Raw genomic sequence first — 12,320 nt, 5'->3', positions numbered from 1 at the left:
CCTCAACAGATTGCTGATGTGGTTTTGCATTAAATGCATCCCGGTGGTGTGATCTGATAAGAAGTCCCCCACAGAGTCACAGCTGCGTGTCACAGCACCTCTTGAAAGGATTGAGTCAGGTTTGAGTCAGGTTTGAGTAATCCTGTCTCAGGAAATCTGGCTCCAGTCGGTCAAAGTGACTTAAGCCCCCTCAGCCTCCTTCAGATAGGTGACTGTGTTCAGTGTCTTTAACATTGTTTAAAAAACTATTCTTTCAAATAATCACATTAGAAATAAAATAATAAACGTCACACTGTGGATATTAGAGTTGCTTCATGACTTGAGTTCGTCCATGCTATTTTTACATCGCTTCGTGCATCATAGCTTTGTGTTTGCACATTATTAATAATTTCTTATTTATTAATGTCATAAACTCAAAAAGTTTATCACATATATTTAGATTTCACTTTTTTCAGTTTACACACCGATAAATTGATACACAATGAGTCAGTCAGGCAGGTCCAAGCAGGCTTGCCAAGTTTGACTGAGATGTAGATTGTATTAAAGCGGTTGCAATATAATATCACAGCCTCGTCGTGAAGGGCAACCATCGGTCAGTTTGGTTTATATACTGTATATATATTTAATTTTTTTGCTCCTCCTCAGCTGCTCTGCTGGGGAGGAGCATTTATTACCCAGTGTGGTGAAGCTAAATAAGGTTCCAGTGGGTTCTGCCAGCTATCAGCACATGACCCGTGGAGGGCCTGTGTGTCGCCTCACTGCTCACACACACGGAGAACCACACTGTAAACTCAGAGACCTGAGAACGTTCACTGAACCGGGATCTGATCCAAGCAGATCACTTTACAGGACAGAAACATCAGGTGACAGATGGGCTGTGGGGGTGTTTGGGTTGATGTGACCTCTCTGTCTCGCCCTGTATACACATACACACACACACATACACACACACACACACACACACACACACACACACACACACACACACACACACACACACACACACACACACACACACACACAAACGTACTGTGGAAGCCTGTAGCACATGGAGAGTCATTTATCGTAGCTGGACATGTGACATTAATGTGTTTATAAATCTGCAGCACCCTGTTTCAATGATTCAGAATGAACTCTACTGAATAGTATAAACTCATTTAACATTTTTATGTACTAAACAAGGAAGTAAAAGCGTTCTGCAGTACTCTGCCAACACACACACACTTTCATATCAGCATGCTAGAGACCGATGACCTTGTGTTTTGCCAGTGCTGTCTTTGAAATGACAGAGGCCCTCTTAGTCTTATTGATAGTTAAGATTTTGTTAAATTAAGAATCAAAATATAAAACAACCACATAGACTGATAATAAAAAATATTTCTCTAAACAAACTGCAAGAAGGAGGGTAATATTTTAGCGTGTGTGTTCAATTAATGAAGGGTGGGAGTATTACTGAGTTTTCATGACTCATACTGAATTTACTGCTGTTTATATCAACAAGATTAATAACAGACCCAAAATGCAGTGTGGAACTGGAAAGAAGTTTTACAAACATTGCATTTTGGTACAGATTAGGTAGACATGTTATTGCAAACCTGCTTACATGTTATACTTAGTTCAATAAAACAGTTATAAATTGAATAGATTTCTTTATCAGACTGATTGAATATATATTTGTACGTTTATGTTAATAGCTAGTGTGTTTTTGTTGTTGTTGTTGTTGTTGTTTAGTTTTTCATTGTTTAAACTTCATTCATAGTGACATCGGTGGGTTTTGGAGTATAGCTCAACCTGGGAAAGGTTTTGTATGTGAAGTAACGTTATGGATGACTTAACACTGTTAAATCCAGTGGTCATTTTTATGCCGTTCACCGCTGTTAATGTTTAAATGTTGTTTAAAAAAAATGGTAAACATGGAAGCAGTCGAGTTATTTTTAGTGTCAGAGTTATGATTAACTGAACTGAGTATGATGATGACTCGTGTGTGTGTGTGTGTGTGTGTGTGTGTGTGTGTGTGTGTGTGTGTGGAGGTCATTGTGGTTCATATTGGAGTGTGTCACACTCATGAATCTCTAATGTACGATGTTCCATAGCTGGATCTGACTGCAGCGGGTCATTTGCCATGTGAATCAGAGTCAGTCTCTTCAGTTTTCAAACAGACCTTACTGTCTAACAGTTACGAAAACCTTTTCCTTCACCGGTGCACATTTAGTCAGGTCGTGTTCAGATCTCACATTACATGAACACATTTCAAAGATTTTCTCAAAGATGTCTCATTTTCTTTTGCTGATCACATGACTTGTTAGTCTATGAAATACAACTTCTCTCTTTGCTTCTCCTACCCTTTTGAGTGAACGGGTGTCTTAGCTATCATCAGCATCACTTTACTTTTCTTATGAAGTAAAGTGAGAATTTTTAGGGTTTTCAAAATTTTAAGTGAGATTCTAAGAAATTGAGAAAACTTTATCAAATAAATGTTTTATGATATAAAATTGTTTATGAGAAATATTTTTTGTTGCTCTCAGTTCTTTTTCGATTGTAAGAGATCAAAATTTCCTGGTTATAAATTGTTAGTCAAGTGATATATTACTAGCTTCTCAATAAATGCATATATATATAAACACACACATCCACATGTTGTCAGTGCTTGTAGTAGTGAGTGAACACACAGTTGGTGGAGGTGCTTGGTTCTATTTCATTGGTGCACACACACACACACACACACACACACACACACACACACACACACACACTATGGGCAAGTATAGCATGAAACTAAATACAACTTTATATTTTGTGGTGTGTTTATCATTGTAATGTTCTATCATATAAGAACAGAATGTTAAAATGTTTTTAAAAAAATGCATGTACAGTATCAGTTGTATCTATCTCCAGACAAACAGGATATTGGTTTATTGATCAGATCCATTGATTGGATCCAAAGTGGCTGACATGGATGTCTGCAGCTCCGATGGACCTTCAGTAGCATCTGGTTAAGTTTAATTCTTACATAAGCAAAATAGCTATAGTTTATTAGCAAAAGCTGTTCACTGTAATTTATTAATTTATTATTATGGGTAACGTAGACTGAGTGTGTTATATTGTAAATATATATGTTCAGTATTTTCATTTGCCCCCATGTTTAGCTTTGTTAATATCAGGAACATATGACAGACAACACGTGTTGGCATGAATGAATCCAATTAATATGCTGTACCTTCTGTCTACATATTATAAAGCTGTCCTGGACAAATGATGATGCTAGGATGGCAGCATTTAAGAGCAATCAGTGGTTACAGTGTTGTCCTGATGTCGGTCAGGTTCTAGTGGTCAAGTTAGGCGACCATTTTCCAGCCGTTGGAGATTAAAGCTGAGCAGTTTATCAGGGATACAGGAACTGTTTTTTTAATACATGTTGGAGCTGATCTCAGAAAAACAACATTCAGAGGAAGTTGCTGATGGATACAGATAAGCCTGAGATCCAGTTTTAGTTGGTCTTTCAAGTGGATGACCATCAGTATGTCCTTGTCCATTCCATTAAACACACACATAGACAGACACACTAAATGGACAGAAAGTAGTAGAGCTTTAAATGATCAGCCGTGAATGTAAGGAAAGCCCCTCCAGCAAGGTCGGAACACTACTCCTCTCTCACTGCTTTAGTGCATTAGTAATTTATTGACTTTAGTACAGTAGACACACTACTGCTGATTATTAATACTGACCTCTTCCTCAAGATGAATAGTTAGAATCTACAAACGTCCTGTGGATTAATTATTAGACATTTAACATCATGTTGAAGAGAAAACATTTAACAGTTTACTGGTGAACATGAGAGGCCCTCAGTAGACTTACCTCCAACATTTGCAAAACCATCAAACTTGTTCATTTTTATCTTGTCTATGTTCAACCTTTCCACTAATTTTTGTGGAATTCTATTTTATATTTTTTATTTAATTAAGGAAAATGTTGGAAAACTATCTCGCAGTCTTAAGGGAATGAATGAAAGATTCCTGGATCCAGCTCTCTGTCCACTTTTCCACCAAATTACTGGAAACTTTTTCCACCAATACCCCAATGATCCACCCAGTTGTGTGATGAATAATCTCCTTAATGCCTATATTGGGTGAACCGTACTGGACTGGCTTTATGATCCAGAGGTTCAGTAATAATTCAGCCCCACAACACTAACTCCACCAAGCTAGGCTTCAGTTTTTCATGAACAAAAGGGTTGGTTTCAGGTTGTTACTGATAAACGTTTCAATGTTGAAAGTCTGGTTTCCTGTAAGATTGAATGTTTTTGGTTTCTGCTGTTATTTCCACATCGCTGTGGTTTAAACATCAAAACAGTCAGGCGTAACTGATTAACAGCAGGCATTGACAAATCAGCAACCGGACTTACTTAATCACTGTTGACGGTCTCCTCAACGCCACGCTGAGACTAATGGGTAACGGACTAACAGAATCAGAATCCTTTAATATATATCAGAGTAGAATGCGGTGGAAAAAGAGGATGATGAGAACAGAGAGATGAGAGCAGATGAAGAGAAGAGAAAGAAAGATGGTGTCAACACAGTGGAGGGTGTGGTTCAGCTAAATCACAGCTGTGGTTTTGAACGCATCAAGTAACTTTTCTTGAAGGCTGTGTGTCTTCCTCTGCCCCCCACCCACAGTGAACAATAATACATGTAGTTAAATCCCGAGTTGATTGAACTACCACTAGGGATTCCACTGCAACAGTGAGAGATATAAATATCACTGTTAACTGTAATGACACATGACTCTACTGTCACATGTCAAACGAACAGAGGTTAGATAACAGGACTCTTTGAGATCATTTATTACGGGGCTGTTGGACTGGGTAGTAAAAGTTTATGTGCCTCATAAACTGATTAATATGAAGTTGTGTATATAATTATCTATAAATACATCTGTTCACCCTTGTGAGAAAAAGAATGACATTTGTAAATTAGGATTCCTGCTACTAAATACAGTAGCATGTGTGTGTGTGTTTGGATATATTTATAAAACTACAGTAATCCAATGTTGTCCTTCTGTCTTTCCTGTCTCTTCCAGACATGCAGTGAATAAACTGCCTTCATGTGTGGAGGTTCTGGTTCTTCGGTTCCACGTATCCTGTGCCTGAGACGTTTGGAGCAGATAGTTTGTGTTGCAGTGAGGTCGTCTTTCCGTGTGGACTAGTCCAGACTTCGTCCATGGCTGGTCTTGTTTTGTATCAGTAACCATCCTGTGCCAAGCTGGAACCCCCCACTTTGCCTCCCTACACACGCTCCTCTGCCCCACCCACCAGACGCACAGCTTGGCTTCGTAACGCTGGACTCCAGTCGGTCCATGAAGAAGACGAGTATGCTAGTGAAGAAGATGCACTGCAGGAGTTCACCTTCAGAGATGCAGAGACCATCACTGGTAATGTTATGTTAACACAGGTAGACCTAACCTACTGGAATCCTATTGGCTGTGGTGGATTAGCAGGATATGCCTACGTATGTAATCCATAAATACTCTTAAGTATAACTTAAGTAAAGTAAGAGTTTAGATAAACCTCATAAGGGTTCTGCAGCAGTTTTGAGACGTTGCTTTTGAATTTCCTCTCAGTCTGAGGAAGATGGTGTGTGAATCATGTGGGGCTGTGAGAAACCGTCCCCCCACTGTGACCCTGTTCTCATGTCACATCCTGTCAGTGAAGCAGCTCCTTGGGACTTCAGGCCCGTTTTGAAACCAGCTGGGTGAAGGGGCTCCCAGCGGACTCCTATTTCCCTCCTTTCCCTTTCTCTTCCTCCACACTCTTCCACGTCTCCAAGGAGCGCTGGTGTCACTACTCCAGTGGTCACATTAAGCTCCGCCGGGGGCCGCGTCCCATATCATGTCTGTCTCTGAACAAGTCTGTCTCTACCTCGTCTCTGGGAGACGCTTTTAAGAACATCATTACATGAAAGATAAATGAGTATTGATTCAAATTGGTTTATTTTGGGGGGGGGGGGTTATTTGTTGTTTTTGGCAGTGCTAATCACAGTCCAGACTGTCCCTAGTGGGAAACAATGATTAACAAATATTTTTTCCATCGTTTACAATGAGACAGAGCTCAGATTGCAGCGCTACAGTGTTAGTTACACCAAGCGATGACGTTCAGTAAAATGTGTCTCCAGTTCTCTTCATGAAGTTACCTGGAAAACAGAGAAACTCTGGAAGAAGTGGAACTTCAGCAAAGCTGTTTTATATGGAGAGATCAGATCTGGTTTAGTGAAGCTACTTACAAAAAAAGTAGGTAAACTCTCTGCAGAAAACAAATTATAAAATATAGAAGCAGCAAATCTCAACGGAAAATCAAAAAAAAAATACCCTATGACCCTTTTGAGACCAACGGGAAACCGTCCTGTTGTCTTATTAATCAGTTTTGTAAAACATCTTATTTGTAAATTGTATCTAAAACAGGCCTGAAATACCTTTTTAGATATATGAGCCTTATATTTTTGGTACATATGGTGTGATGGTTTTTTGCTTACTGAATAGAGGTTGTCTGTATGAAACATGAGCAGGCTAATCCAACAGGCTAATGTGAAATCCTTTGCTTTTATGTCCAATTTATGTTTTTCAGGTAGAAATTTTTGTAAAAGTGTAACTAAAATATAAATGTAGATGACAAACGAATAAAAAGTCAAAAATACAGCAGCTGATTTGTGCAGTAGCGCTCAGCCACTGACTTCTCAGGAGCCTAGGCCCCTGAGGAACATGGGAGGGGTCCCTGTGGGGGGGGCGGGTTGGCTGCATTCAGCCTGGCTAAAAGAGCCACATCCTGAGCACAGAACCTGCCAGAGAAAAGCTCCTTCCACCAACAAGCTTCAGGAAAAGGCCCTTCCTGTGATTTAACCTTTCCACCCATAACAATGATCTCACTTCCTTCTATTATTAGTGAAAGTCTCTTAATCAACCACCCCATAATGTATCAGCGTAACTTATCTGCTGTTTCTAATGGGCTACTGTAGAGGTGGAGAAACCCAAGCACACACAGGAAGTTATAAGGTTACACCCTGGAAAGGTCCAACATGTACACAGACTAATATGGATATTCAGTCGTCGGTTCCCCTGATGAGGGAAATCCATAGAGGTCATAACAGAAGATAGTCTCTCAGTACCTCTGCTGACCCTCTTGGAATGATCTTGGGCATACTTTTATTTTACTTTTTATTTAGCTGTTGTGTATAGTTTTAGTATGATTGATAGCTCAGAACTTCAATGTAAAAATGTAACCTTCCGGTTTGAGGTTTACTTCAGCAACAAGAAACGACTTCAGTAGAGTCAGTCTGTAAATGTTGTTTCTGCTGTAACTTTCTGAGCAATAATGAGTTGAGAGAACTTTTTTATGGTCAATTTATTTATGGCTTCCAGCTTGACTGTTTATAGGTCAGCAGGTGTTGGGCAAAGTCAAAGAAATATCTTGGTGACCCTCTGGGCTGTTACAACAGGCCTGAAAAGCATAATTAATAGTTTTTGGCTCCACTTTAGCTGGCACTGTGTCACATGTCAAAGAAGTATTGAACATTTTAAATAACATTTATTACATAATGCAGCCTGACTGGTTTTAAAGTCTGTAAACATTGATTGATACACAGCTGTATTTTTTCTTCAAAAATTGCCTATGGTTAGAGAGTTAATGATTTTATCGTGATCATATACCTGACCGCATCCAGGGTTGTTTTATGACATGACATTTTCCAAGTATCATATCAGGAACAACAGCTGTCATTGCCTCTACACACAGACAAACACATTACTGGCTGTCAAACAGCTGCATTTATTATTTGGATAAGTCGATTACAGATATTGTTATGTATATCTCTGCTGATATCTCCATCTGACATTTGGACTAGTGAGAATGTGATTCTGACTAGTAAAAATGACATTTTAATATCTGTAATCTTGATTCCATGATAGTCGGGTTTGGTAACGCAATGTTAAAGCCCTGTTTATTTGAATTGTGGATTGATTTTTCACACTCACTGTGGGGAAAATGACAACACTATAGTCGCTGCTTCACGTGGCCTTTTCTTCTGTTCATTGCTTTGATTTTAAGTTCTTAAGGTGTCTCAGTCTCTGTAAATATTTTTATTGTGAAGTATTGAATGTAAAAAATACTTTCTTCATTTTATTTTTGTATTTTTCATGAGAAACCAAAACAAGAACAAACTGAAAACATGTCAGAGCAGCAACCAGCTGTATAACTCCTGTGTTTAGCAAAGATGCGGTGAGACGAGGTTTTACCTGCTCTGGTCCAGAGTCTCCGGGCTGCAGTCAGTCCATAGGACAGGCAAGGAGTTCAGGCAGGGCTGCCGTCTGCTGGTGGAATCGGGTCACTACAACTAACTAACGAGTCAGTTGACTATTTCTTTGCTTTGTTCTGTAACGGATTCTCATTCTGCTTTATATGCAGTCTTGCATTCCCTCTCTCTCTCGTTCTCTCTCTTTCTCTCACTGCTCACTGCGTTAAGTTCATTCTCTGTGGTTAAAGAGTTGAGTAACTGATATTATGGGATGTTCTTTGAGGGAGATCACAAACCAAGTGACAGCCGAAGAGGAGGCTGAGAGCTTGAGTAATTTTATGTGAGGGAACAACAGAGTAAAATCCACACTGTGGATCACTGACGGTGATCCTGTCATGTCAGAACATCTACTGTAGGGTGACATTGTTGGTTCTTATTCACATCATAACACACAGCAGAGACACAGCCGACATGTTTGCGACTTTAATTGAGGACAGTGGTCATTTCTGCAGGATTTGGATGACCTTGTGTTGGTCTGATGTCTTGTTTTTGTGTCAGTTTGCTGCGGTGGAGTCACCATTATTTCACCATCATCAGACAAACACAGGAGTCTCCAGTTGTTTCTTGTCTTGTTTATCAGGTTCACCCATCAGGGCCATGCAGTGGCCGGTGTTGGAATGTAACATTGCATGTTGATGCAAACACGTCTGGTCATGTCTGGACCTCGATGAGAAGTTGTTTCCTGCTCTGGTTCTACCCTTCAGAACCGGTTCTCTTATTTTGTCTCAGTTAAACGTTCACATTTTCTGTCATGTTGTGTTTTTGTAAATAATTGAACAACACTTAGACCATTATTGCATTGTGTTTTCAGTCAAACATCTTGACCGAAGCGTCACGTGTGCAGGCGTAGAGCCTTGGAATCTCCTCCTGATCTTAGCTGCTGTAACCCAACCAGCAGAGCTGTCATGTCTGACAGTTTGCATTTTAATGGTTTACAGTTTGCGTGGACCGCTGAGGTCTACTTACGGACCGACACAGAGCTGCACGAACATGGCTAGTTAAAAGAAGACCAACGTGAAACAAGTTTTAAGATTGAATTACGTTTCTGTTTGGCTGTTCTGATGGAAGTGGGCTGGTTTAACCGTACATCCAGTCTGACCCTCAGGGATTAGTGGTGACTGATCATACAGGATAACACATTAGTGAGGAGCAACATAAACACATGTTAGACTGTGGTATTTACAGTGATGGTGACACCTGAACACATCTGGTTCTAATTGTTAGTGTGTTTAGTTACGACTAACCCTTTTATTCACTCATTTATGTACAGTATTTTGTTATTTTATTAGTGCTATAAGGTCTGTGAATGTTCTTTTCGGCTTCTTCCTAAATAATAATCCAAGATATCCAGATATGATATTGAATAACTGTCAGTGAGGTTATTTGGTATTCTTATTATTTCTCTGGATTACTTCCATCAGAATTCAGGTGATTGGTAGAGTTTTTATCCATCAAATTTGTCTCAGAGTTGTCAATAAGCCGATGTAAGCATTGAAGTTTTTCACCATTTATTATTTTGTATCATGTTTATACATAATCAGCATTTGATTCTGGCTCCTAAATAAATTAGATTTTCTAAGGTGAATGATGTGAGATCTTTTAAAGACCAGCTTTTATAGTTCTCTAATATTGCATAAAAACAGTTGTGACAGGTCACAGGCTGAACATCCCATAATGAGCACTGTGTGTCGGCTCAACCCGCTTCACGGCGGAGGAGCTCCAGGCCTGAAAGGGAAGACAGTCCGCATCCAGCTGGACTTGTTGCCTGTCAGAGAGGGAGGGGTGGTCGTGGAGGGTAGGGGGTGGGGGGCGGTTATGTGTGGGGGGGGGCGTGTGAGCGTTGTCACTGGTATGTCAGGCATGACGAACCACTTTGGCTCACGTCTCTTCTCTTTACTCCTCCCCCCTCCTCCCAGTCGCTGACACCCGTCCTCTAACTCTTAGCGCCCTCGCTCCTGTTCTTCCTGTCTCCCTCCCTCCCGCACTGTGACTTCTGTGTTCCTCCTTGCGCCCTTGCCCCGTCCCAATCCGGTGGACCGTATGATTGGAGGGCAGGAGGGTTTCTGGTCGCAGGGCTCCAGGCACCATGAGTGAGTACGCCCTGCACAGCGTGGATTTCTGCCCCGTCAGACGCTCTCTGGTCGGGTTCATGACTGCCTGGCTGACATCTGGATAGTGTTTCTGTGACTGCCTCTGTCTCTGTATCTTCCTCCTGTCTGTCTTTCAGTCTGTCTTCCTGTCTGTCTGCGAGTCAGCTGATTATTCTTCACACACAAAAGGTTTCCATTCAACAGTCTAAGAATAGATTATAAACTTCTAAAGTTGTCTTGTCTACTACAGTCAACATGCTGGTTCTTTATCTGGTGGTATTATTGTTTCAGCTTTTACACTTAGATTTGTCCCACACTGATGGATAATAATCCTGAAAATGCATCCATTCTAACCACCAACCAGCCGACATGCTGGGTTTGAATGCAGCCTGTGTGTTCGACTCCCCTCCTCCTGAATGCTGACCTGACTGTTTTGTTAAAGGTGTGTAATGTTAGTACTTCTTTGTGTTTACTGTGTAACCAGACCTCAGTTGGGAATCTTTCTGTACATTTGACGTCTGTTTTGACTGGTTTACTGCTCAGTGAGCGGAGCCTCCTCTTCCACTTGAACTTGATGTTTCCTGCTGCAATAGCTGCTGCTGCTCCTGCTGGTATGAGGCCAGGCTGGGACCCGTCAGCCAGAGGGCTATATTTACATTTGAATGGTGGACTTGAACTGGGACAAGTACAACTATGTTCATTGACCCCCAAATCAAGAGTAGAAAAGCTCAGTAAATTCAAAACCCTGGTCTCGGTGGTTCTATATTTTTTGTCTGATAACAAGACTTAGAATAACAAGAATAACGAGAATTATAATTAGATTTAAATACGTACTGCTTTGTCTCACCTACAACAACAATGTCTGGTTACGGCATGAATAATATCCCATTAAGTAACAAAGAGCTCAAGTTGTGAAATGAAAATATGTAGTCAATTAATAGTTAATGTAAAATCTGTAAAGTGGACAAATAAGTTAACAAAAATGTAAATACTATAAGCACTATGTAAAGGAAGAACCGACTTTGAAATGAACGAAATCTTATTCCTTTTACTGGTTCTTCTCCGTTCTGATACAGCGTCTATTTTTAATTGTCAAAGTATTTCTGTTCTCAATATATTATTGTTCGTAAAGAATAATAATTAAATCATTACTATCACAGTGATATTGATTGACCCCTAATTTATCCAAGACCCCTATTACATGTAAAATACTTGTTATATTACTCTTTACCAAAGGCCTAGATACAACACACGTAGGTAAACAACTGTGTGTGTGTGTGTGTATGTGTGAGTGTGTTTTTTGTGCGTGTGCGTGTGCGTGTGTGTACAGTCAGTCATTCAGTCAGTGAGAGACAGTATTGTTAGAGACAGTCAGGAACAGGGAGGCAGAGTGAAGACTTTTTTCATCTACGTGTTATTTCCCATCTCTGCAGATTCTAGAACTGTTGTACGTTACTGTGAGAAACTAAACAGAAAGTAAAAGAATTGATGCTGCTTCTTTAATCAAGTAACACTGAAAATTTAAAGGATTTCAAATGTATTAAAATATTAATAAAAATATAACCCTTTCTACTCTTTTCATTTGTAGAAACTTAATTAAAACTCATTACCGTACATATTTTATAATAGTAGTATAATATTAATTTAATGACTTCGGAGCTTCATTCCAACGTCTACTGTATTATTACCATTCAGAGGCAAAGAATGTAGTGAGCAGGAATGACAGGATGCTGAACGGATGCAGAGAAACACACATAGAAAAGATTCTTCACTGGCATCAAACTTTTGTTTGTGGTCGAGCCTCTTGCATGTTTCCTGTTACATAAAAGGAAAGCTAAAAGTACAGAGTCTGCTTTGAAAGTATGAGGGGTTAAGATGAATTAATGAATGC

The 12,320-nt window shown here is 39.9% G+C and overlaps 1 protein-coding gene across 2 annotated transcripts in view; it reads left to right on the top strand.

The window, feature by feature from the left end:
- Nucleotides 1-5,245: 5,245 nt before the first annotated feature.
- Nucleotides 5,246-12,320, top strand: part of LOC137601130 (trafficking kinesin-binding protein 1-like) — a 33,024-nt gene continuing 25,949 nt past the window's right edge. The window contains exon 1 of one of the 2 annotated variants that reach the window (XM_068323159.1): nucleotides 5,246-5,427. Coding sequence is in view for 1 of the 2 variants with exons in the window: in XM_068323157.1 (XP_068179258.1) it covers nucleotides 10,426-10,429 (4 nt within the window). In the remaining variant the exon portion in view is untranslated. Of the gene's footprint in view, nucleotides 5,428-10,310; nucleotides 10,430-12,320 lie in introns of those variants that run through there. The other variant, XM_068323157.1, reaches the window with a different exon arrangement.

The sequence above is a fragment of the Antennarius striatus genome, chromosome 9 (genome assembly GCF_040054535.1).
Source record: "Antennarius striatus isolate MH-2024 chromosome 9, ASM4005453v1, whole genome shotgun sequence".
NCBI classification, from domain to species: domain Eukaryota; kingdom Metazoa; phylum Chordata; class Actinopteri; order Lophiiformes; family Antennariidae; genus Antennarius; species Antennarius striatus.
Note: the sequence above shows the minus strand (reverse complement) of the source record. Positions and strands in the feature narration are given on the sequence as shown.